Below are 26210 nucleotides of genomic sequence, written 5' to 3'. Positions count from 1 at the left end.
GATTCGCATTGATCAATCTTCTCTAAGTCGAATGATTCTAGAATTCCTTTCCGTTGAAGTAATTCCATGCGCTTTATGTTTATATGGCCTAATCGACAATGCCACAGAAATGTGAGATCCGAATCACCAGTTTTAGCCTTTTTGGTATTTATGTTATAAATGTGTTTCCTCGTATCTAGCACATAAAGACCGTTTTCTTGTTGTGCTGAACCATAAAACATTCCATTCAAAGAAAAAGAACAACTATTGTCTTTAAATTGAAAACTAAAACCTTTAGAATCCAAACTTGAAATGGAAATGATGTTTCTGGTGATACTAGGAACATAGTAACAGTTTTCTAGTTCCAAAACAAACCCACTAGGCAAAGAAATAAAATAAGATCCTACGGCTAATGCAGCAATCCGTGCTCCATTTCCCACGCGTAGATCCATCTCGCCTTTATCAAGCCTTCTACTTCTCCTTAGTCCCTGTGAATTGGAACATAAGTGTGAGCCACAACCAGTATCTAATACCCAAGAAGTAGAATTAGCAAGATTACAATGTATAACATACATACCTGAAGTAGAAGCAACGTTCCCGTTCTTCTCATCTTCCTTCTTCTTCAAGCCCCTTCTTTTCAATGCCCCTTCTTTTTGCAGTAGAAGCATTCAGAGTCGGCAGGAGAACGAGTTGCCCTTTTCTGTTTACCAAAACCGGCGCCATTGGACTTGGATGAGGGCGAAGCCTTACCCTTACCCTTCTTGCCCTTGTTCTTGCCTGATTTCTTGAAGTTCTTGGCCTTACGCACCATAAGCATATCATGCTTATTCTCTTGCTTGAGCGTCTTTTCAGCGGTTTTCAGCATACCGTGAAGCTCAGTAAGAGATTTCTCCATGCTGTTCATGTTGTAATTCAACTTGAACTGATCATAGCCATTATGAAGCGAATGGAGAATGTTGTCAATAGCCATTTCATTTGAGACATCAGAATCTAGAGCTCTCTTGTTCTCAAAGAGTCCAATCATTTTAAGAACATGTGGGCTCACTGGTTCTCCTTTCTTGAGCTTAGTCTCAAGGATCAACCTCTGAGTCTCGAATCTTTCGATTCTGGCTTGGTCCTGAAACATGTTCTTCAACTCCGAGATGATTTGGTAATCATCCGAGTTAATGAATGTTTTCTGAAGTTCAGGACTCATGGATGCAAGCATCACACATTTGACATCCCTGTTGGCCTGAATCCAACGATTAAGGGCAGCTTGAGTTACCTCCGGCCCAGCCTCTTCCGGTAACTCTTTCTCAAGGACATATTCTTTTTCCTCATGCATAAGAACTATTTGTAAGTTCCTTTTCCAGTCGAGGAAATTGTTGCCATTCAACTTCTCTTTGTCGAGAATTGAACGCAAGTTGAAAGTGTTATTGTTTGCGGCCATTTTTGATTACTACAATCGAAAAGAATTTGCAATAAATAACCATTCATACAATTCAATAACTTTGAAATGAAAGCAAAACATGCAATCATTAAAGCTATTAAAACATTTCATTCATGCAAAAAGCAAAAACATGGTCCAAAATGAATGAAACCATTCCAAGACCCAAAAAGTCCTAAATCCTTAAGCAGCTTTAGCATGTGTTAAGTAGTTTAAGATTTTAGGTAAGCAAAACCTATTGCTAGTAACCTCCAAATTACTCTTGGTTAATAAATTAATGCCATAATTTATCCTATTGCCACAACTTAATGCCATTGTTGTTTGAGTTGTAACCACAATCAACGTGCTCCTTTAGGACGCCTTACCACCTAAGTCAACTAAAATAGCACCTCGCTTTAGCGTAAACCCACTATCTTAGATCCCTAGATTTTTGTAAGTGTTGATTTGGAAGGCAATTTTTAAAACTCAATATTACTTGGACCTAGTTGTTTCTATGTTGGTTCGATTATTTAGTGGACTTAAAACTAATCGATTCATAGGAAACAACCTGTTCATGCAAAGCATACATACATTCATACATTCACGCATAATATATATATATTAAATTGCATAAATAATTGGTGATCTAGTATGGCCCAAAACTTTTGTCTTGAAGCATCCAATCTTCATCACCTCCTTGTTAGCTTGACATCGTCTTGAATCTTCGTTCAAATGCTAACTTTAAGTTCTAAACTTAGAAATACTTGAAAATAATAAATTACATCAAAATTTCCATGGTACGCAGACCATATTTAAAACTTTACATTCAAAGATAGAACGGTGAGCAGACCGTATTTAACTATCCTAAGTTGGCCATACTAGTCACTTGGAGTACCTGCATTGCATAAAATATATATTCTACGCATTCATCCATTTGTATGCTAAAACGAATGGCCCATGTTAATATGCAAGTATTTACGTGAATTAATTAAAATTCACGTTCACATAAACGCGTCCTAAAAGATTAATCAATTTCCAAATTATTAATCCTTAGACTTTATTCTAATTAAAATTGAATTTAATTAAAATAATGCGACCTACGAAATAATTAAAATAATTATTTCATTTTAATTTCATTTAGTGGCTCCCACTCAAACCAATAATCATTCCGGATAATTAATTATGAAATATTAAATTAAAACTCGCGGCCCGGCCCAAGCAAATAAAATATTAAATTAAATATTCCGTTAGCCCAAATTAATGCAAATATACGAAGCCCAACGAATTAAACGATTAAAAAAAAGTTCAATTGCCTAATCGGGCTAGGCTTGCGCCCAGCCCCGCCTTGCGTGAAGCCCAAGAGCACACGAGCATTGCCTGCGCACCCCCAGCCCTATCGTGCGTGAGGCCCAAGAGCACACGAGCAATGTCCGCGCGCCCCCTGCCCCATCGCACCACATGCGCACCGCGAACCCGCAACCATGCTACCCCTGCATTGCGTGTGTTGTGCATCGAGTGTGCTGGACGTCGCAAGGCTTGCCCTTGGTTCGTCGCAGCCCCGCAAGCGCCCTCGCCTGCCCCTTCCTTGCCTAGCGCGCACGAGGCACGCAGCCTTGCTGCTGCTGCCCGTGTCGCATGGCTCGGTCGCACACAATGGCCTCGTATGGCTCGACGAGCCATACTTCCATCATGCCCATGTTCGTGTTTTTAGTTCATAAAACGGACCAACTTAATTAAAATTAAATTTAATTCACGAACTTGCATTAATTTTATTTTTCAAAAAGGTTACGATATAATTTTCGAAAAACAACGATTTTTAACGATTTAATAAACTTTAACGACAATCCAATTTCGTAAAATTAATAAATCAAGGGCTAACAATATTCAAACTTTCAAGAACGATCGAATCAACTTTATATCGTTCATAAACAATTAAATTTCAGATTATTAATAATTTGGTTTAAGTGCGATTAAAATTAACGAAACCATTCAAAATTTTAATCCAATAATTTTTAAAATTAGCCATTGACCCATGAGATATACCCCCTTCCCCAATTAACCGAATTATTAAACCAAAATTAATTAAAATTCAATTAGGGTTGTAAATTTTACGAATTGGGGAAAGGCAAAATTAGGGTTTATACTTATCGGAAACATTGTGTCAAAATTTCAAGCAATTCCGAGTAGTTTAGGTCGACCTTTTAATTGAATTACTGTCCGACACTTTTAATTTTTAATGAAAAATTAACAAAAACGCCCAAAAAACGATACTTCAAGGCCTGTTTTCGCAATTCTATTCCCATGAATTGATCTTAGAAAATCGTTTTCCATCAGATTAGGGTTTTAAAAATCGAAAAAACGAATATTTGTGATTTCGGAACTGCAAATTTCGCAATTAATCCAATAATTCGAAAAAATTCCGAAAAATCAACAAAAATTCCAAAAATTTCGACAATGCAAAAACAATAATAATCATGCTAATTCATGCTTTGAATACATAAGGCTCATGATACCACTGTAGGGGAATACAGTTAAACATAATAACATGTTCGGAACAATCCCCAAAGCCAGGAAACATGTATAAAGCACAAATTAAGCAAACTTACATTCGAAGCGTGTTTTCCACGTTAATCCGTCAACAAACACGAACAAAGAACTCCACTTGTCGTTCCTCTACTTGGTTCACCGACACGTCAGATCCGTCTTGATAATCGTAGCTTAGACAATTGATCAAGATACTTTGCTTTTGGGAAGAACTCACTTTGGAGGCACAGAGAGAATTAGGGTTCTCTGTGTCTCTAGGGTTTGAGTGTATGAAATGTGTTCTGCGTTGGAAACTAGGTTGTAAGGTTATATCATTAACCTTACTAACCGACCAAGCAAGAAGCAAGGCCGGCTAGCAAGCCGTGCGAGCCAAGCAACGGACACACACACGCCTGCGCCCAGCGACACACTGCAGGCCGAAGCCCACAGCGCGCGCGCCGAGCAGCTGGGTCGTGGGCCTTGCTCGCTCGTCGCTGCTGCTGCGCTATGCGTGCTGTTGCGTGCACGCGCCCAATGGGCTTGCCTTGCTTCCTCGCGAGCTTGCTGGCTCGTTGGGCCTTGCACGCTTACGTGCTTGGCTCGACGGGCCGGCAACTCCGATGCCCTTCGTATTCGCGATTTAATATATTTTCGATATATTATTTATCGTTTCGTATACGACGAATCACCATCGTCCGATACGATTTATTCGTGTCGCCCAGCTTACGAATATTCGCGATATGATATACGATTCCGACAAAGGTCGTATCGTATAATATGTTTCCAACTAATTCCGGAAAAGTTATTAAATGAATTTCCGATTCATTTAATCCGGTGATCTGTTACGTGTCATTGGTGTGACCTTGTAGGTTCAGTCAAGAGTAAGTTGTGAGTTCAATATCCATTAGAACTCACTGATCGGAAGCATTGCTCCAGCTAGCTGTTCCGATCACTTGATCTCACTGAATTAATTGTTCGCAAATAATCTGAACCTTGGTATTAGACTTAATGCACCTTGGGTGAAGGACATATTTCCTTCAGCTTGCGCGCGTTGGCGCGCTGCTGCGCCTAGTGAGCCTTGCGCGCTTGCGCGTTTGGCTCGTTGGGCCGGCAATGTTGCCTTCTCGTATTTGCATCCAATGCCTTACGGCGATTATTTATCTTATAGTACTTGACGATCCAATGTCATAATATAAGATTATTCGTTTCTCCTATCTTACGAATACACGCAATACAATATATGATTTCGATCCAACGTCAAATCGTATATTTATGTTTTCCGAACTAATTTCCCGAAAAGTCTTTAAATAAATTTTGCGGTTCATTTAATCCGGTGATCTGTTACATGTCAATGGGGTGTGACCTTATAGGTTCAGTCAAGAGTAAGTTGTGAGCCTAATATAGATTAGAACTCACTGATCGGAAGCATTGCTCTAGCCAGTTGTTCCGATCACTTGATCTCACTGAACTAATTGTTCGTAATCAATCTGAACTTTGGTATTGGACCAATGCACCTTGGGTGAAGGACATATTTCCTTCAGTTACATGAAGTTCGTCTTCGTTGTCCGGCCATTTCGCGTTGGGTTGAATTTTGATACTCTACTCCAGCCAGATTGTATTGTGGGGAGCACACCTTATGCTCGTCTCAGGGGGTGTAGCAGGGTGATCCCCTTGGTCCTTTGCTTTTTGCTTTTGTTTTAAAACTCCCGGTGTGTAAAATCAGAGACTCTTTTGATGTATGTCTTCAGGCGTGGTATTTAGATGATGACACTATTATTTGTGACACCTTTGTGGTGGAGAAGGTTTTGCAGTTGATTATGGAGGAAGAGCCTTGTTTCGGGTTACATCTCAACGTGGAAAAAACGGAAGTTTTCTGGCCTATAGAAGACCCTCGAAGCAGGCTTGTGGGTGTCTTTCCCCCTAATATTGCTTGACATTTGGATGGTGTTAAGTTGCTTCGTGGTCCTTCCAGTTCCAGTTCTGTTTTTAGTGGTGAGCTTGTGTTGTAGAGGGTAACCAAGACTATTATACTTATGGATAAGGTGGCTAAGTTTGATGATCCTCAGTGTGAGTTGTTGTTACTTAGGGCATGTACCGGAGTTTCTAAACTCTACTTTGCTTTGCGTACTTGTCCTCCTTGTATTTTTGAGGCGGCTCAGCACACATTCGATGGGGCTCTTTGATCTTTCTTGGAGCGTAATGTTATTGCTTCGGGGACGGGGTTTGGCGAATGACAGTGGCGACTTTTTTTTTTTTGGCAAATAAATTTGATTATATTACCAAAGTAAGGATAACACCTAGTCACAAAAACCAACTCTAAGTTCCCAACAACCTGGGAACACAGCAACTAAACACAAAGCCAACAGGCACAAGCTAAACTCTACAAGCCACACAAAACAGAATTCTACTTACAACTGACTCTATAGGATCATAGTGATCATTAAACACACTAGAATTCCTCTGAATCCACACAGCATAGACTGTCTCAATGAAGGAAATACTACACAGTTTGGCTCTTTCTTTGGTGCTCCTGCTCTGTACAGCTGCCCATCTAACCTCATCATCCCAGGTCTGAATTGTTCTCTGCATCCCCATTTGAGTAAGAACTCTACTCCAAATCTCCTTTGAATATTGACACTCAAAGAACAAATGTGTCAGTTTCTCTTCATGTACCAGACAAAATTCACATTCACCACTAATGTCTATGTCCCAGCTGATCAATCTGTCTTTGGTAGGAAGCCTGTTTTGTAAAGCCAACCAAGTAATGAAGGTCCCTTTAGGACTAGCCTTGCTGTTACAAGTGATTCTTTTCCAATGCACATGACTGGCTCCACTCTGAAGATGCTTATACATTTTACTGATTTTGAACTTGTCATTATGGACAAATTGAGTCACTCCTCCTGCTTGCATTAGAACATCTCTATACTGCCAGATCTTCCTTAATGACCAAGTTAGCCCAGATGGGATGGGCATGGTCCAAAAATCCATCTGCTTCACATAGTAAGTGTGGATCCATTTCACCCACAGTCTGTCTTGTTTCATAGATAAAGCCCAGCAGTGTTTGAGAACAGCAGCTTTATTCCATATTGTTAAGTCCTTTAGATTCCACCCACCACAACTCTTGGGAAGGCACAAGTGATCCCAAGAAACTGGGGCCTTTTTTGAGCCAATATCTGACCCTGTCCACAGAAAGCACCTGCAAATGCTTTGGATTGTCTTCATAACTTTCTTGGGCATTACAAAAATTTGACACCAGTAGAGCTGCATTCCAAACAGAACTGACTTGACCAGCTGTAATCTGCCTGCATAGGACAAGAATCTTGCAGACCAACTCTTAATTCTAGCAGTTGTTCTTTCAATAAGAGGTTTACAATCAGAGAAGCTCAACTTCCTAGTTGTCAAGGGTACCCCTAAATATTTAAAGGGGAAAACACCTTTCTGAATGCCAATTGTGGTAGCAATCTGGTTAGAAGCAACATCAGAAACACCAGCTGTATAGACTTCACTCTTATGGAGATTAGCACTGAGACCAGAAGCCTTTGAGAACTTGGTAAAAGCTCCAAAAAGAGTAATAATAGAAGGCAAATCTGCCCTGGCAAACATGAGAAGGTCATCAGCAAACATCATGTGGGTAATCTTCAATTTCTTACATCTTGGATGATAGTTAAATTCCTTTTGTGAACTCATGGCAGCCAAACATCTTGACAAATACTCCATACCCAGAGCAAAGAGATAGGGTGACATTGGATCCCCTTGCCTCAATCCCTTTTTTGCAGGAATAGGAAGGGTAGGAAATCCATTGACAAGAATAGAGTAGGAGATAGTTCCCAAACATTCCATCACCCACCTAATAAACATGTCAGGGAATCCTAATTCATGCATCATTGACTTCAGGAAGGGCCATTCCAAAGAGTCATAAGCCTTCTTGAGGTCAACTTTTATCATACACCTAGGGGAGATGTATTTCCTTGAATAACATTTCACCAGCTCAGAAGCCAGTAGGATATTATCAGCAATATTCCTACCAGGAATGAAGCCAGCCTGAGAATCATTCACCACTTCACCAATTATTGACTGCATTCTGTGAGTTAAGATTTTTGAAATCAACTTGTAAACAATGGAGCAACATGCTATAGGCCTGAATTGAGGTGAAGCTGCAGAAAGTTGTTTACCTTGTCTCACAACTGTAACATCAATACCCTCCAAAGTGTCTGCAGCAGAACCAATAAGACCATGATAGAAAGCTTTGATCTCATCTTTAATCTCTGCAGCAGTGGTAAGCTTCCTCCCATTAGCATCATAAATAACATCAATACTGTTCCTGGCATATCTCTCCTTTACTGCTGTGAAGAAGAACTTTGTATTTGAATCACCAGTTTTCAACCACTGGATTCTTGATTTTTGTTTGAGAGCTCCTTCATGAATACTCAGAAACTTTTTAAGCTTACCAGTGCACTCTTTTTCAGTCAGTTGAAGGTCAATATCACTAGGAGAAGCAGCTAACTGAGATTGAGTGTCATCCAGCTCCCTCCTAATACCATCAATTCTCTCCTCCAGCCTAGCAAATTCTTTCCTATGCAAAGTTTTCAGACCCTGCTTGATGACTTTCAATTTGTGCCACACTTGAAACATAGGAGTTCCATTTACAACAGATCCCCACCCTTCTTGCACAATCTGATGGAACTTAGGGTGCTCAGCCATGTAATTGAAGAACTTAAATGGTCTACTTCCCCTCTGTCTCACCACTTTACAATCCAGCAGAAGAGGGGAGTGATCTGATAAACCTGGGTTCAGATAGTCTACACATACTTCTGGATAACTAGTATGCCAGTTTCCACACCCAAAGGCCCAATCAATTCTGGAATGAATTCTCAAATCACCTTGCCCTTTATTGTTCCAGGAGAAGAAATTTCCACAACTCTTGAGCTCTATCAGCCCTGTTGCATCAATACAAGAATCAAAATCTCTTGTTTCTGTATCAGAAACTTGGCTACCATGGATTCTATCACCTGCATGCAGCACTGAATTGAAGTCACCCATGAAAAACCAAGGGTATATCACCCTTGGTCCAATTTGAGTCAAGGTGGTCCAAAGAGGTCTCCTATGATCAATTGTATGCAAGCCATACACAGCAGTGAACTGAGCAGTAAAATTCCCATCCTTTGCAGCTAAATCACCATGAATAACTTGGTCAGTTTTTAAGCCCATAGTAAAGGTAACATCACTATGCCTCCACCCAATCCAGATTCTACCCTTAGGAGAATAGGAATAGTTCATTTCCCACTTCCAGCAACTACCTAGCTTATTCTGAATCTTGCTAGCTTTATTTTCCTTCACTCTAGTTTCTAACAGAGCAATAACACTGATCTTATTGGTTTCCAGCAATCTCCTAACCTCCACCACTTTATTAGGATCATTCAGACCCCTAACATTCCAAGTGCAAACAATCATGGTGGATACCTATCTCCTTCCTCAACCTCTGCATCCTCACCCTCCTCCTCTATAGAAAATCCCTCCACTACATCAACCACTTTTGGAACCTGAGCCAATCCCAAAGGATGATCATAGTGTTTAGACTCTCTCCTTCTTCTGGATACTACTCTCCATCCATCATCTTGAACATCACTCACTTGTGCCTGGTTCAAAGGGGTAGTAGCAATCAAACTTGGAATGATTTCTTCAGGAACAGCAGGTTCAGGTACAGAAACAGCAGCATTCACCACCTTCTTTGGTTTCCAGCCCTTAGTCACCTTTTTCTGCACTGGTTGAACATGAGTAGCAGGTTGATATCTTGTTTGACCCTTTTTAACTGAACAATCATGCCCAATTATTTGACATTCCTTACAAAAAGGTGGGAGCCATTCATACTCCACTTTCTGATTGAAGGTTCTACCACAAGAGTCCTGTATTTGAACAACCTTGGTGACAGTTTTAGTAACATCAACTTCAATTAAGAGCCTAGCAAAAGAAATCCTCAATTGCTTAGAGGTACACTCATCAGCAAATAAAGGAACCCCAACAAGGCTCCCAATCCTACTGAGAGAATCCATGCCCCAACAACACAGAGGTAGGTTAGGGAGCTTCACCCACACAGGAATTACCCTGAGAATTTCCTCTTGGAAATTAAAATCTGATGACCATGGCTTAGTGATCATAGGCCTACCAAAGAAAGTGTGAGGTCCAGCAACCAGTACCTCATCTCTATCCCTTTTTGAGCAGAATTTAACCACAAAATAGCCCTCATCATGTAGAAACACATTAGGCTTACCAACATGACCCCATTCCTTATCAATATACCTAATTACTGCCCCAATGGAGGGTTTATCACCAACAACATACATGATCAAAGCACAATCCCAAATAGCAGCCATTTTACTCATATCAACCTTGTCAAGCATAGCAACAGGAGTACCTTCCAAAATTGTGGGAGCAATAAAGGAGAGGGAGTTACCTTTGCCAGTGAGTTGGGGTCCTCGAAATAAGTTCACCCAAGATGATTTTGGGTCAACCCTGGTGTGCTGCTGTTCTAATGGAGGTCTAGTGCCTTCGTCTCCAAGTTCTCCAGAGGTACCACCATGCTCTGTTTCAGAGGAATCAAGATCCCCTTTGCTTGCGAGGGTTTCCGTACCATTTGTCAAACCCAGTACAACATTAACGTTTCTCACCATTTCCTTCACCCTTTCCAGAGCAGAGCCACCCACTCTCCCACCCCCCTGTCCTTCTTCCATACCTCCCACAATCTCGGAGTGAACACCCCTGGTTTCCGATTGGTACGAAGGAGAGTAGTTGATGGCAGCATGGTACGCCGCAATAGCTTCTTGAGTGTGTGGTGAAGGTGGTCCAGCAGAAGGATGCGACGGGAATGGCGTCCTGATTACCGGCGGCAGTCGGACTTCATCTCCATTGCTGGGTATGGTGTTTCTCAACTGATGTTGGTTCATTGGGCGTAAAGAGGCAGTATGAAGAAGCGCAGAGGCCTCCTCATTGATCTCACGAACTTCTTGTTTCTGATTCTTCTTCTTCCTCGCCATTTCCAATGGTGGGTGTACGATAGCAGAGAACCTTATCGTGCGCTACACCATGGAAAGAGAGAAGTTCTGGGTTTTTTCTTTATTTGTGACAGTGGCGACTTGCCACATTACCTTTTGCGTTTGGAGAGCTTGGTGTTTATTCCGCAGGTGATGTTCATCATTATGCTTTTCTTGCTTCTCAGTTACAGTCTTCTGGTCGGCAGACAAAGCTTTTTCGGTATGTTGGGATTGTTGGTCTTGGTCGAGCTTTTGAGGATGTGTTGAATCTATTTAATAGAACTGCAGAGTTTGACATATTGAGTAATCCAAGTGAGGTCGCTGCCCCTAAATTCATGAAGAAATTGGCACATATATATATATATATATATATATATATATATATATATATATATATATATATATATATATATATATATATATATCACAACGGTTACTGCATCTGCAGAATCCACCTTCTCTTTATCTCCTCGACAATCGTCATTGTGGAAGTCGCGGCAGGGGATCACACCTCTGCTTGGATTTGGTCAGTCCCCATATCAGGTTTGGGACAGACGATGAACGCTAAGACTTACCGTTGTGTGTTATGTTACCGGTTGGGTGTTCCTTTGTTCTCTGTTTTTACACCATGTTCTACTAGCTCCAAGGTTTTTGCGGGGGATATTTTCGGTAATCATGCGGTGTCGTGTGCTGGTATTGTGGGTATTAAGCATCATGTTGTCCGGGATACAATTGTTGATGTTTTTTATCGGTCTGGGATTTCGACACGTAAAGAGGTTGATATTGGTCTGTTTGGAGGGAACGACGGAGCTCTCCGACTTGCAGACGTGTTACTCTACTCTTGGGATCGGGGCCGTGATGTGTTTGTTGACTTGACAGGATCTTCACCTTTGACACAATCTGGGTTGTCTGGCTTTGTTCAGGGACAAGTTGTGACTTATGCGGCTAATCGAAACCGGGTCAAGTACGAAGCAAGTTAACGGGCAATTGGATAGTTTTCTTCATTTCTATTTTTCTTCTCTGGGGGAACTGGATAAGGATGATGTTACGTTGTTGAAGCGAGTTTAGAATCGCGATCCGGATCGTGGGATCGCACGATCCTACGATCCGAATTTTTCAAAACGATCCGAGTCGTGGTCAAAGTCACAATTAGGTTAGGATCGGTGTAGGATCGTTTGGTACCCGGTGGGATCGGGTAGGATCGTTCGGATCGCGATCCCAAACCTGATTCTAACGCTTCAACATTTTACTCGTTCATACCAAAGAATCTAAACAAAAAACTAAAATTTAAACATTATTTCCTCACATTAACACCTTACCAGGCATAAGACTCATGATTCGACCTGAATTCCCCAGTTAATTGCACCAAATTACTACAATTCAGACCCAAAATAAAAAAAAAAAACCCAATTTAGGAGAAAACCCTAAATTTCGAATGAGTCAAAATTGGAGGTATATGATCACATGGGTAGTGACAAAGACTGCTGGTGAAGGATTAGTGATCTTTGTCACTGATCATATTATCATAATACCTTCAAATGCCGTCGCCGATCATCTTTTTAGGTCGCCAGTTCTCTTCTTCGTTGTTGCTTCATATTTCGCCTTTTCCTAATTTTTGATGGGTCAAGATTCGTTTTTTTGTTGCTGTAATATCTCTCTCATAGTCTCATATCCCCAAGACCCTACTTAATTATTGAAATATGAACAAAAAATATACAAAAGTCTTCACTAGTAATGGAGTCCATAAAGTTTTTAAATTAAACAAAAAAACAAAGAGTAATTTGCAATTCCGTAAAAGATTGCCCACGCATTTGGATTTAATTAATTTGCGAAGTATTCTCAATTTTTTACACGAGGCAGTTGTGATATATTATTCACTAGTTCATTCACTCTTTTTCAAACTAATTGTTCCGGTGTTGAAACAACGGGCTTCGTATGAAGGCCTTTTTCGTTGGTGTGGAAGATCTAGTTTGCTTGAATGAGTTGTGTCCGAATTTACCTGTACAATTGACAAAGTCACTAGCCTCGGGGGTGTTTCTGAGGAAAGCCCCTCCGATGCATAAGTAAGAACGATGCTCGGATCTAGAGTGAGTTCTCTAGAGAGTAGTCTTAAGGCAAGAAATTGGACGTACCTTGAGGTGTGAGCCTTGGCGGCTTATTTATAGTGTTTGTGTAATAAATGCCCCATAGGTCATTTATTGTTGTTGGGCCTTGGTGATGGCTAAATAGCCTTGTGTGGGGTAGATGTCTTTGATGTTTTTGTATTGAGCCATTGGGATTTGGACTGTTGGCCCAATTAGAGAGCCCAAACAACACGCCCCCCAGACCCAGCCCATTTAGAATTAAACGGGTGGGTTTCCAAGTATCAGAAGTCCAAAAGTTCCCTATCTTTGTTCAAAAAGGAACATTTGAATCCGTGCAATGAGAGACAAGTGTCGTTGATCTCCTCGGATGTGTCTTTCATCGAGTGGATTGGAATAAAGTGGAAGTTGGGCGGTTTTCCAGGTTGTGGCCTATAAATACCGGATTCATTTCATCATTTTAAACTTTACTCATCTCAATCTCTCAAAGTTCCACAGAATTCCGACGGTTTCTTCTTGCTAATTTCTTCAGATCTTCGCAAATTCACTGGGAATCTACTTCGGGACCTTACTCCATTCGATTTGTCGGCGATTTCCGCTTCGGGGAAGGTAATTTGTTTCATTTCTCTTAATTTTTCTCGTTACCTTGTTCTTTTCTCTTCGGCACTCTAGATTTAGAGTTTTCGCCATGGCTGGGGAAAGGTGGAAAAAGAAGTCTGGTGTAGTATCTTCTTCCAGTGAGGGAGATGAAAATATGGTCTTTTTGGAGAGGCCGAGGGAAGCTTCTACCGAGGTTGAAGCTAAGGAGCTCTCAGGTGGTGAAGCTCGTGCTGAATCGAGCTGTGGGGCCGGTATTACTGGTCGTTTTCCCGTTCGTCCCCTCTTTCCGAGGCATTGGGAGGAGGCGGATCCTTTGGGGAGACTTGCGCCTCTCTTAAATGATAAAACCGAGGTTGCTGGTCCGGAGGGTACGACAGTTGATGAGAATTGGCTAGTGGCAGCGAGGAGAGGGCACTATCATCGCTTGGTCGAGGACATATATGGCATTCAGTATACCTTGGGTTATTGGAGCGAGCTTCTGGTTCAGAAGCATGCAAGGGTAACTCGCCCTCCTGAGATCGTGCTTCGGCTGAGGTGTTTGCCTCCCTCTTTTCAGTGCTTTTGGATCTAATCTTTTTATTTTCCTCTTGTGCAGGGCAAGGTGAAGCTGTTGTTGCACTAGTAGAAAAAACCCCTATTGCAGCCCCCTTGTTGCAGCGTACATATATTAATACGCTTCAACAACCAGTAAGTCAACACGGGTCAAACCATTTAAAGGGTTTTTGCAGCGTACAAATTAATTGCCCCCTGCAAAAGAGTTTTTTGCAGCGTACATTGTAAAAGCCCCCTGCAATAGCCCGTTACTTTGCAGCGTACATGGTAAAAGCCCCCTACAATAGCATGTTGTAAATTTTTTTCGCTGCCACGTTTAATTCAGACCAAATATATCCTCTCAAAAATCTATACCAACTTCGAATTTCATAGCCCGCGCTCAGTTCTCCCTTCTTCTTCTCTCTGCTTTCCCTGCGTCTCGCCCGTCGCCGGTGGTTCTCGCCAGTCGCCGGTGGGTCTATTTACCCGCCTCCTCGCCGGTGGTTCCCTGCTCGAAAAACCACCGCTGAAATTACTCCCTGCTCGAAAAACTACCGCTGAAATCAGGAGGTACGGCAAGCTACCTTGCTCGGCCGGTGGTTCCAAGGAATATGGTTGGCTCGCGAACAACGGTTCTCCATCAATCCTCGCCGCGACAAGTAACTATTTTCCCTTTCCCCTCTTGCATTTCGTTTTCAGATTTAGGGTTTGTTCAAATATTTTTTTTGTTAATTTTTAGTTTTGGGGGTTCTAGGGTTAGTTCTTTTGATTATGATTTGTGTTTGATTGTTTTGGAATTACAGTGGGATTTTTATTTTATTTATGTCTTTTGCTTTTCGATCTGGAAAATTGTGAACAGGACGACAGATTTAGTTTGAAATTTTTGGATTAATTTCTGGAATTTGAGCGTTTTTTCGGGGATGTTTCATGAACAATTATGCTTTTTATTTTTTCTTCCTGATCTGAAAGTTACTTAATCTTTTTTCTTAATCTTTTTGAAATTTTCTGCTGCTACTAAACTGAGCTCGGGAATCAATAGCATCTTATGCGCTGGGATTTTAGAAACTCTTGTTATTTTTGGTATTTATTACGAATTTTATGAATTTGTTTCTGACTTGGATGATTTTGGATTTAGTGGAACACAACTGAGGATATGTAATTTGGTTGAGGAATCATGTTGGTTAGAAATGGGTTGCTGCAGTAGCTCGAATTCAGTGTTATTCTAAATAAGTTGAGCTAATAGTATAATTTGTTTGATTGGATGTGGTGGATTTTGTTAGAAAAAAATTGGGGTGAATTTGATAACACTTCATTTGTTTCGTGCTATTGAGTATATGGTTATTGGCCACTTGTTCACTTCTGTAGCATAATTCTTGTTTTGCAGTGTTGTCACCATTCATGTTCAGGGAAAAGATCTAAAATCTGGAGCAACCTCACATGGAAGTCTGCATTTGGTAGATCTTGCTGGTAGTGAAATAGTTGACAGGTCTGAAGCAACTGGAGATAGGTTGAGGGAAGCATAGCATATCAATAAATCACTATCAGCTTTAGGGGATGTTATCTTTTCACTTTCTCAGAAAAACCCCCATGTACCTTACAGAAATAGCAAGCTTACGCAGGTTCTTCAAGCGTCTCTAGGTAAATTTTTTCTTTTCTTTTCTTTTCCTTTGGGTCATTATAACTTATTCTTTGAACCTAAATTCCTCTCCCCAATGTTCTATATATGACTTGCCTCATGTTGCTAACTGAATCTTGATAGTTTGATACTTACCATTAATATTTCAGGTGGTCGAGCAAAGACACTTATGTTTGTTCAGGTTAATCCTGATGTTAGTTCGTACTCTGAATCATTAAGCACTTTAAAGTTTGCTGAAAGGGTGTCCGCTGTTGAGCTGGGTGCTGCTCGGAGTAGCAAAGAGGGCAGAGATGTCAGAGAATTAATGGATCAGGTGGTTGTTTGTGACCTTATACATGCATGTTGCTTACTTTAATGCATGGCTTACTCTGAATGACTTAAATGAAGTACTATAACTGGCTTGTTTGACTGGAGAATATTCGTTTGGGTATAAAATCTTTATCTTTTTTTACTAAAAATATTAAAATAATAGGATTTTGAATTGATAAATGCAATTTAGAAATGGTATTAAACAAAACTTCGTAACAATCAGGCTTTTCATACATTTGAATTTAATTACTCTGTAATTGTTTTGATATTTTTAGTTTCACTCGTAGTTATTTATCCATAATTCTAAAGCTAAAAGTTACTCTATATCTATTTAACATGAAATTGACAATTACTCTGTAGTCCGCATGTTTTGTATTCATTTTATTATATTTAAAAAGTTTTCTGCCCAAGTTAATAAAGTACCCTGTAATAATAATAATAATAAAAATTCCCTAAAGTACCCCTTGAGTATAAAAAATTAGGTGCAAAATAAATATTACTATTGATAAAAGAAAAACAGAAAAGATACTCCGTTTGTAGGTTGATCTTAGTTTGTTTTGTGGTTCGTGGGATGATTGAAGAATTAGGTAACACTGGTTCAGACTAAATGCTCGGTTTCAGTTTGAGGTAATAGGTCATTTAAATGCTCGGCTTCAGTTTCAGGTAATTGGTGTGAATGTTACATAAATAAGTGCCTCCCTACAAGTGCTTGACTTTAATTTGTTGTTTTATCTTTCTTGGAACCTCACACTGTCATTTAAATTTAACTATAACATTTCCGACGGCACTGGCGAGCTTTCAGTGACTGCTTTCACTGCTGATTCTGAGCGGCTATTCAGGATGCCTGCTGCAGACCTCTTCCGCATCAAACACACAGTATGTGTTTTTCACTCTCACACCTACATATGCTTCCTTTGTTGGATGTTTCCTTGCTTGAAGCTGCATAGAACATACAAATTACATGCTAGGATTTCAGATTTTCAGCAATTCTACGAAATAGAGTTGCTTATGCTGTACCATAGATGATAGGACAATCCACACACAGAAATTTTGTGATTCATCGAATTTAGAAAATACTGTTTGCACCTATAAAGGTTCCCAATCAGATAGAAGAGACTGTTTTCAGCCTTTCAGGCATAAACCTTAGAGCTAAAATGACATTTACGAAGAACTTTATTTTTAAAATTCTGTTTAAACGAAGGAAAATACTAGTATAATTTTACTAAATGCGCAAAACCACTGTCTTCTAAAATTTGATTTATATGTACAGGATTTTCTCCAAGCATTGGTACTATAATATATGCTTTGCTTCAGGTTCGAAAAACATACTTCCTGTTGTTAGTAGGATAAGTTATCATGTGTCTGTGTTCCAACTTTAAAGAATACATCTCCACAGGAAGTGATTACACTTATTGGAGCAACTTTAATCGACAGAGTAGGAAGAAAGCCAATGCTCTTGGTAAATATACCCTCTATTGTCTTTTACCAGATAATCTTCTACCCTCTTTGATTAAATGATTCATATGATTAGTTTTAAGTTTCCAATACTCAATCCAATCTATTTATGCACATTTGAGACTTTTTTGGTCGTTATAGGTCATATTTAGGCTAAAATAAGGCATTTTCGCTCCCAACTTTAAACTAAAGAACCTAAGGACTCATTTTAAACATTTTACATGATTAATATGATTAGTTTTAAGTTTTCAATACTCGTTCCAATCTATTTATGCACACTTAAGGACAATTGGATCGTTATAGGTCATATTTAGGCTAAAATGACATTATAGTTCATATTTAGGCTAAAATGACATTTTCGCTCCCAACTTTGAACTAAAGAATCTAATGACTCATTTTATATTTAGTACATGTTTAATATGCATAGTTTTAACTTTTCAAGACTCATTCCAATCTATTTACGCACATTTAAGGCTCAATGGGTCGTTATAGGTCATATTTAGGCTAAAATGACATTTTCGCTCCAAACTTTGAACTAAAGAACCTAAGGACTCATTTTATACTTATTACATGTTTAATATGCATAGTTTTAACTTTCTAAGACTCATTCCAATCTATTTATGGACATTTAAGGCTTATTGGGGCGTTATAGGTCTTATTTATGCTAAAATTATATTTTCACTCCCAACTTTGAACTAAAGAACCTAGGGACTCCTTTTAAACCTTTTACATGATTAATATGCTTAGTTTTAAGTTTCCAAGACTCATTCCAATATATGTATGCACATTTAATGCTCATTGGGTCGTTATAGGTCATATTTAGGCTAAAATGACATTTTCGCTCCCAACTATGAACTAAAGAACCTAAGGACTCATTTTATACTTATTAGATGTTTAATATGCATAGTTTTAACTTTCTAAGACTCATTCCAATCTATTTATGCACATTTAAGGCGTGTTGGGGCTTTATAGATCTTATTTATGCTAAAATTACATTTTTGCTCCCAACTTTGAACTAAAGAACCTAGGGACTCCTTTTAAACCTTTTACATGATTAATATGCTTAGTTTTAAGTTTCCAAGACTCATTCCAATATATGTATGCACATTTAAGGCTCATTGGGTCGTTATAGGTCATATTTAGGCTAAAATGACATTTTCGCTCCCAACTTTGAACTAACGAACTTAAGAACTCATTTCAAACTTATTACATGATTCATATGATTAGTTTTAACTTTCCAAGACTCAATCCAATCTATTTATGCACATTTGAGACTTGTTTGGTCGTTATAGGTCATATTTAGGCTAAAATGAGACATTTTCGCTCCCAACTTTGAACTAAAGAACCTCAAGACTCATTTTAATCCCTTTACATGATTAATATGATTAATTTTAAGTTTCCAAGACTCCTTCCAGACTTGTTTGGCCGTTATAGGTCATATTTAGGCTAAAATGACATTTTTGCTCCCAACTTTGAACTAACGAAACTAAGGACTCACTTCCAACTTATTACATGATTAATATGATTAGTTTTAAGTTTCTAAGACTCAATACGATCGATTTATGCCCATTTTAGACTTGTTTGGTGGTGTAGGTCATATTTAGGCTAAAATAAGGCATTTTCGCTGCCAACTTTGAACTAAAGAACCTAAAGACTCATTTTAAAACCTTTACATGATTAACATGCTTAGTTTTAAGTTTCCAAGACTCTTTACAATCTATTTACGCACATTTAAGGCTCATTGGGTCGCTATAAGTCATATTTAGACAAAAATGACATTTTCGTTTCCAACTTTGAACTAAAGAACTTAAGGACTTAATTCAAATTTATTACATGATTAATATGATTAGTATTAAAGTTTTCAATACTCATTCCAATCTTTTTATGCACATTTAAGGCTCATTTGGTCGTTATAGATCATATTTAGACTAAAATGACATTTAATCTAATGCTCCCATCAAATTTTTGTTTTTGAAGGTATATACTCCGAGGAATGCGCCTTATGCTAGTGAGGAATTGATGTGGTTCGTGAGCAATTGGCTAACTTTTTTACCAGCAAGTATTTATTATTGGCCTGAGCGCGCTTGGTCGAGTTGTTTGATATTAAAATGTATGCGTACGTTGAAATTGGAACGAATAAATATTTAAATGTAGTACTTGCACTTTGGATTTGGGATATATTAATATACAAAACAACAGTTATTGTTTTTATATTTGTTATACAGGTTGCGATATTCTATTATTGTTGTGACAGGTTTCTATATTTGGTGCAAGGCACTCTAGGTATCCCGAAACAAAACTAAAATTGGTTTTGGGATATATATATGTGTACAAAACATCAGTTATTGTTTTTATATTTGTTCTACAGGTTGTGATATTCTATTATCGTTGTTGACAGGTTCCTATATTTGGTGTAAGACACTTTAGGTATAAATAAATAAAACTAAAATGTTCCCGCCAAAATGACGACTTTGTTGCAGGGGGCATATACTTATTCGCTGCAACAAGTATGCTAAAATGAAGACTTGTTGCAGCGTACAAATTGTTGTTCGCTGCAACAGGGTAGGTCTGTTGCAGCGTACAAGTAGTTGTTCGCTGCGACAAACCCGTCTGTTGCAGTGTACACCAATTTGTACGCTGCAACAGGTCTTGATTTTTGCCTAAATTTACATACTTGTTGCAGCGTACGTCTAAAAGCCCGCTGCAACAAATCACTTTTTGCAGCGAACATTGTACGCTGCAACAAGTTCAGACTTGTTGCAGGCCCCCCAGTTGCAGCATACGATGTACGCTGTAACAAGGGTCTAAAAGCCCGCTGCAACAAGGGTTTTTTCTACTAGTATTGATCCCGAGGTGCTTGGCTATAAAACGGACGGCGGCGAGGTTCTCCTTCGTTGTCCACCATACGACTTTATCAAGAGTAACCCGCGGCAGCCGAAGCTAGAGAACCACCAGTTCTCGGCTCACCCCCTTGCGCATCTTCACGACGTTCGTGCTGATCCTTGGGACGTTAACTCTCCTGGAGAGGCGGTTCCGATACAGACCGTTCTCCCCGAATTGGTAACTACTTCTGATCCGGTAACTGTTTTAATTTAGTCTTGTTTTCGGATCCGAAGTCTTTTCCATTTCCTTTGTCATGACTCAGTCCTTTGTTTTCATTCAGGGACCCGAGGTGACAGTTGCTGCTCCAGGCGTCTCGTTTGCTTCATCTCCTCCTTCTCTCGCTGCACCCGAAGTAAGCAGTGCTCATTTTCATTTTTACTTGGTCTCTTATTGACTAGTTCTGACGCCCTGCTTCTTCTTGCGTCTTTAGGAGAGGAAGGAGTTGAGAAAGAGGAAAGCTTCGGAGGAGACGTCTTCTCCCAAATCGAAGAAGGTTTCTAAGGAGAAGTCTTCTTTGTCTTCGGGGAAGGTAACGCCTAGTCTCGAGGTGAAGGAAATAATGCCCTTGGTCCAAGTATGCATTCTATATTAAGTCTAATAAATGCGGTTCAGTATTAATTAACAAGTTAATAAATTCAGTGAGATCAAGTGAGCTGAATGCCTAGCTAGAGGCCGCTTCAGTTCAAGTGGAATTAATGATATTAATCCACAACTTACTCTTGACTAAACCCGTAGGGTCACACAAATAGTACGTAAACGGATCAAGTATTTAATGGCATTAAATACTCTATATATGGATATTCGGAATCGACGGATCTTGGTTTCAGTGGGAGCTGAGATCGTCACAAGCAAGAAATGAATACTCCGGAAACGATGATATTGCCGGAAACGGAAATATGGATCGTATCGGAAATATAAATATTATCCAAGTCGTAGATGTTGCCGGAAACGGAAACATGGTACGTATCGGAAAATATTATCGGAAATGGAAATATTGCCGGAATCGGAAATATTGCCGGAAACGGAAATATTGTCAGAATCGGAAATATTATCGGAATCGGAAAATAATTCCGGAAACGGAAATATTAAATATTTGTTCGAAACGGAAATTAATTCCGGAATCGGAAATATTAATGTTGTTCGTATCGGAAATGAATTCCGGAATCGGGAATTTAATCGGAAGCGTATCGTACGAATTAGCATCGGACGAGGCCCGCTAGATGAAGGCCCAGCACGAAGCCAGGCCATCGCTTAACGAGCCGCACGCAGCAACGCACGCCTCGACCAGGCCCAGCCAAGGGCGCGCGGGCGCGCAGCACCGCACATGGGCTATGCGCTTGTCGTAGGCCGCAAGGCCTGCGCGGGTGCACGACTTTTACGATGCGTGTGCGGGAAATCCTAATCCTATTAGGATTCGTGCGAAGATTAAAATCCTAATCCTATTAGATTTGCTTTGTTATTTAGAGTCCTAATAAAGTTCTAATTAACAAATCCACATCCTAGTAGGATTACAATTCCTTTTCCATACTCCTATAAATAAGTGCCTAGGGTCATAATTTATGGGTACGATTGAAGTATTCAAAGAGTAAGTTTTTGAAAGAAAAATCAGCCATACACTTGCAAACACATAGCCGAAATTCCTAGTAACCTTAAGGGCGATTCTAGTTGGTCTAACTTGAGGCGGATCCGGACGTACTGTGGACTATCTACGGAGGGACGACATTTGGAGTCCTAAAGACTTGTTCTTGTTCGGTTCGGGCGCAGCTAGGGAAGGCACGCTACAACATGTATGCATCTATTCTATGCTAAATGATTATGTGAAAATAATATGCTTTCCTGGCTTTATGGTTTTTCCGCATGATTTATGAATTGTCATATGTATCATAACCTAACAGTGGTATCACGAGCCTCTTATTATTGTCATAATCTAAATTGCATGAACATGGTTAAATATTACAAATTTGCAAGAATTAAAAGGGGTGATTAATTTTCGTAATTGTTAATTAATTGCAAATTGCGTTTATTTAATTATACGTACGCAGTTTTTCGGCAGTTTCTTCGTTACTCATCCAAATCGAGTGATTTTTGTGTCAATTCCGCATGTAAAAGGCATTCTAAAATTTTGACAAAAATAGTGTTTTTCGGCCGAACCCAGAATTCTCAAATTTGAAGCCTAACTATGACTTTCTCGGAGGTTTTAGTTTTTCGAATGCAAAATTTCGTAAATTTAAGATGTTAAATTAAATATTTGCGATTCTTGTTGATAAATCTTGAATTTTTTATTGACCTACTGTATATGTTTAACAATTTTGAATGCCTAGCCTTGTTAATTATGCAATCTAATTTGTAATTATGATTAATTGGTTGAAAATTGGAATAATTTAGAATTAATTTGATTTTCATAATTAGTTATAATTTAATTAGAAACCTATGATTAAAAACCACCATAAAAATTGTAAATTTATGTTAAATTTTAATTTTTTATGACCTAGACTTGAATCCATGTTAATCGGAAATCAATTAAATAATAAATTTTCGATTTTTCGCCCTAAAATTATGAAATTAATATTATTTATTAATTTGTCATTAATTTTAAATATAAATTTTTAATTTTTATGCGATTCGCTCATATAACTTGCACGCACAAAGCAATGGACGCTACGTGTTACCCTTAAGGGGTGTTGTATAGTGCGGGCATGCGACGACGAGCAAGGGAGCTCGTCGCCCATGCGGTACGAATGCAGTGAGCAAGGGCATGGTGCACGAGCACAAGGCATCACCCCTGCCTTGTGTCGTGGGCTGTGTGCTATGGGCGCATGGGCAAGGGCGAAAGCAAGGCACGAGCAGTCGCGTGTGGGCAGCAAGCGAGCTGCACCACAGCGTGCACTGCCTCGTGCAAGCGTGCGGAGCCTAGCGAGCAGCGAGCGCAACCTCGCGTGCCACGAGCGCTACGCCCAGCGTCGATCGCTCGAGCGCAGCGAGCGCCAGCTCGCATGCCGCTGCCTCGTGCAATGAGCGCAAGCTCGCGTGCGAGAAAGGCAGGCGCGCAGCGAGCGATGGCTCGCATGGATCGAGCGCTGGCAAGCGAGCGCAGCGAGCGATGGCTCGCATGAATCGAGCGCTGGGGTGCGCAGCGAGCGATAGCTCGCGTGCATCGAGCGCTGGCGCGCGCAGCGTGCACTGGCTCGCGTGTTCGATTGATGCCTTGCGATGGGGAGCAGCAGCGATGCGACACAGCGCATGGGCTGCGCGCACATGGCCAGCGATGGCTGTGTGCGTGTGGCCCATGGGCGTGCATTGCGTGGGGTTGTTGCGTTGCGATTAGATCGTTTTGAAATTTTAATTTGAAATTTTCAGTTTACGTAATTTTAATTAATTTTAAAATTAATAATTTAAATTATTTTCTTGGATTTTAATTTTGAATATTGTAATTATAATAAATTTTATTTATTCTAATTATTTTACTAAAATTAAAATCATGAATTAATTTAAATACGACTGAAATTAAATTAAATTTTGGATTCAATTATAAATTTATATGAGCTTTAAATTTTAATTAAATTTGTATGTTTCCGGTTAGACTAGAAATACATTTTTATGTTTAAAATTAGTAAAGCATATGAATTTATTGGTTTAAGTGGGAGCTCGTTTTAGTCATATACTCTTGATTAGGTCTACAAATCCTTAAGGTTAAAACAACTTGATTAGAATTAATAAGGACTGAATAATTTGTAGATTATTGGTGCCCTTGATTAATTGCTGCAAATGTTTATGTGATGCATAATGTGTTTTACTAACCAGCTATGTGGGCCATTCATGTTAATGAATGGGTGAATGGTATATATTGCATATGTACTGTTTTGCAGGTTATGAAGTGACTAGTATGGCCCAAATAGGATAGAAAATATGGTCTGCGAACCATTAATTTGAATGTAATTGGTCTAAAGTACCAAAGTTGTTTTTCAATTCAAATATGGTCTGCGTACCATCAAATAGTTGTAATTAGTTTTAATTATAGCTTATCCTATTTGAAGAAAATGGTGCCTCCCACGGAGATTTTCAAGACGGACTATGAAGTTAAAGCTTCAAGATGAAGTCGGGCCATACTAGATCACATTTATCTTATGCATGCTTTAAGTTATTTATTGCTTTAAATATGTCTTAATTATGCATGAGATTGTGGCTTGATTATGTTGCATGATTAAGGATTTTAGTTCACTTAAAATCTAACCAACATAGTAAGAGCCTTAAGTTCCAAACTTAAAAAATTGAGTTAAAAGGTGCCATGCCAAAATATACACTTGCTTGGATATCCTTTACATCAATCTAGTAATAGTTTTCGCTCAGCGAGGTGTTACTTATTGGTCCTAAAGGGGCAAGGTACACAAATAATTGTGAGTACATGTTAGTTTTGGTGAAACTCAACGATATAAGTAAGGAGTCCTTTTATGTCGTGGCAAAATCGATAGGTTTACCTAATAAGTTCTTAGACGTGCCTATCAACCAAGAATAGTTTCTAGACTATTAGCAAAAGGCTTTTGCTTACCTAAACTGTTTTAGGATTAAGTCGACAAACTGTACTTAATTCTTCAATGGTTTTAGGATCTTGGAATCATTTTATTCACACCTGCCGGAACAATAAATTCGAATAAAATGCTAATAACTTGTTTAAATTGCATGATTGCTTTTCAAGTTATTACTCATGATAAATGTTTAGACTTTGCATGCTTCAATGTATGTTTTAATTATTGTTTATAATTAAATATCTTGCACTGCAGTAAATCCTTTTAGAAAGGTAACAGTAAATTTCCTCGATTGGTAGTGAATCCAAGAACGATTCACGGAAATGAGAGAAAGTGAGCAATTTAAAATGTACGTTTCTTATATCGACTTTTATGGTTGTTTTCGAGTATCAAAGTCGAATGGCAAACCGATTGGTGCTTGTGAATTCAAAATACAATGTAGTTTTGAGATCATAAAGCATTGAGTTTAAACGCTCAGCTTTACCAATGGTTAACAACCTAAAATCCTTTTTCCATTTAATTCTCTAATGAGTCTAGTTCCTAGACATTCGAATAGATCGATGCTTAGAGAACTTTAGAAGCTTCTGGTAAGATCATCTAGTTGAAACAGAATATTCAACATAAATGGTAAGAACTTTGATAAAATGACATTGGACATGTCTAACAAAGTATAAAAGTCAACACTAGAGAATTCAATTCTTAAGACTATAAGAAAGGGTACAAGAAATAGGAAAACAAAGGAACAAATGAAAGGAATTTACGATTCCGGTTCTACCTATAAGTTTATGTTTAAAGAGAAGTGACCTAGCAATCAAACTTCCTTGGTATCATATACCGCTTGAGGTTCTTACTTCGGTAATAACTCAAATAATGGAAGCTAGGCTACACTAATGGCCTACAAGTGAAAAATGAAACATGGCAATGCTACATTAGTTGTAGGGTCATCTAGTTTGTTTTAAGTCCTTCAAGGCTGGAACTTAATGGCTATTTTGTTCCATAATCAGCATACCTAAATTTCTGTTTCAAACACAGAAAGACTCACATTCAAGAAAACAAAAACAATGTTTGTTTGTTTATTTGAATGAAATGGTCAATTACGGGTTGAGTCAATATGCTTGATTAAAACAAACAACTCTTTAACAATAAAACTTTACTAGGTTCAAATCAACCCCTTGATTTGAGTTCCACTAATCTTTGGCATTGTTGCTTAGACCATATCAACAAGTTAACATTCAAAAGCTCTATTTTGATGGACTT

At 39.1% G+C, this 26210-nt stretch overlaps 1 protein-coding gene and 1 long non-coding RNA gene across 2 annotated transcripts; one reads left to right on the top strand and one right to left on the bottom strand.

Annotated features, from left to right (window-relative positions):
• Window positions 1-6280: 6280 nt before the first annotated feature.
• LOC130461642 (uncharacterized) lies at window positions 6281-9358 on the bottom strand. The gene has a single exon (XM_056829798.1). It carries the CDS (start codon window positions 9356-9358, stop codon window positions 6281-6283), a length of 3078 nt encoding a protein of 1025 aa, XP_056685776.1.
• Window positions 9359-14337: 4979 nt separating this feature from the next.
• LOC110791385 (uncharacterized) lies at window positions 14338-19751 on the top strand. The gene is made up of 7 exons (XR_002534078.2): window positions 14338-14806; window positions 15532-15785; window positions 15933-16096; window positions 16895-16968; window positions 17363-17406; window positions 17489-17551; window positions 19525-19751. It is a non-coding gene; the product is annotated as an uncharacterized lncRNA (long non-coding RNA).
• Window positions 19752-26210: the final 6459 nt, after the last annotated feature.

The sequence above is a fragment of the Spinacia oleracea genome, chromosome 5 (assembly GCF_020520425.1).
Source record: "Spinacia oleracea cultivar Varoflay chromosome 5, BTI_SOV_V1, whole genome shotgun sequence".
Taxonomy (NCBI): Eukaryota; Viridiplantae; Streptophyta; class Magnoliopsida; order Caryophyllales; family Amaranthaceae; genus Spinacia; species Spinacia oleracea.
The sequence above is the reverse complement of the archived record's forward strand: the minus strand, read 5'-3'. Positions and strand labels throughout refer to the sequence as shown.

Coding starts and splice junctions, on each gene's coding strand:
- LOC130461642 (XM_056829798.1), bottom strand. CDS start 9,358: ATGATTGTTTGCACTTGGAATGTTAGGGGTCTGAATGATCCTAATAAA.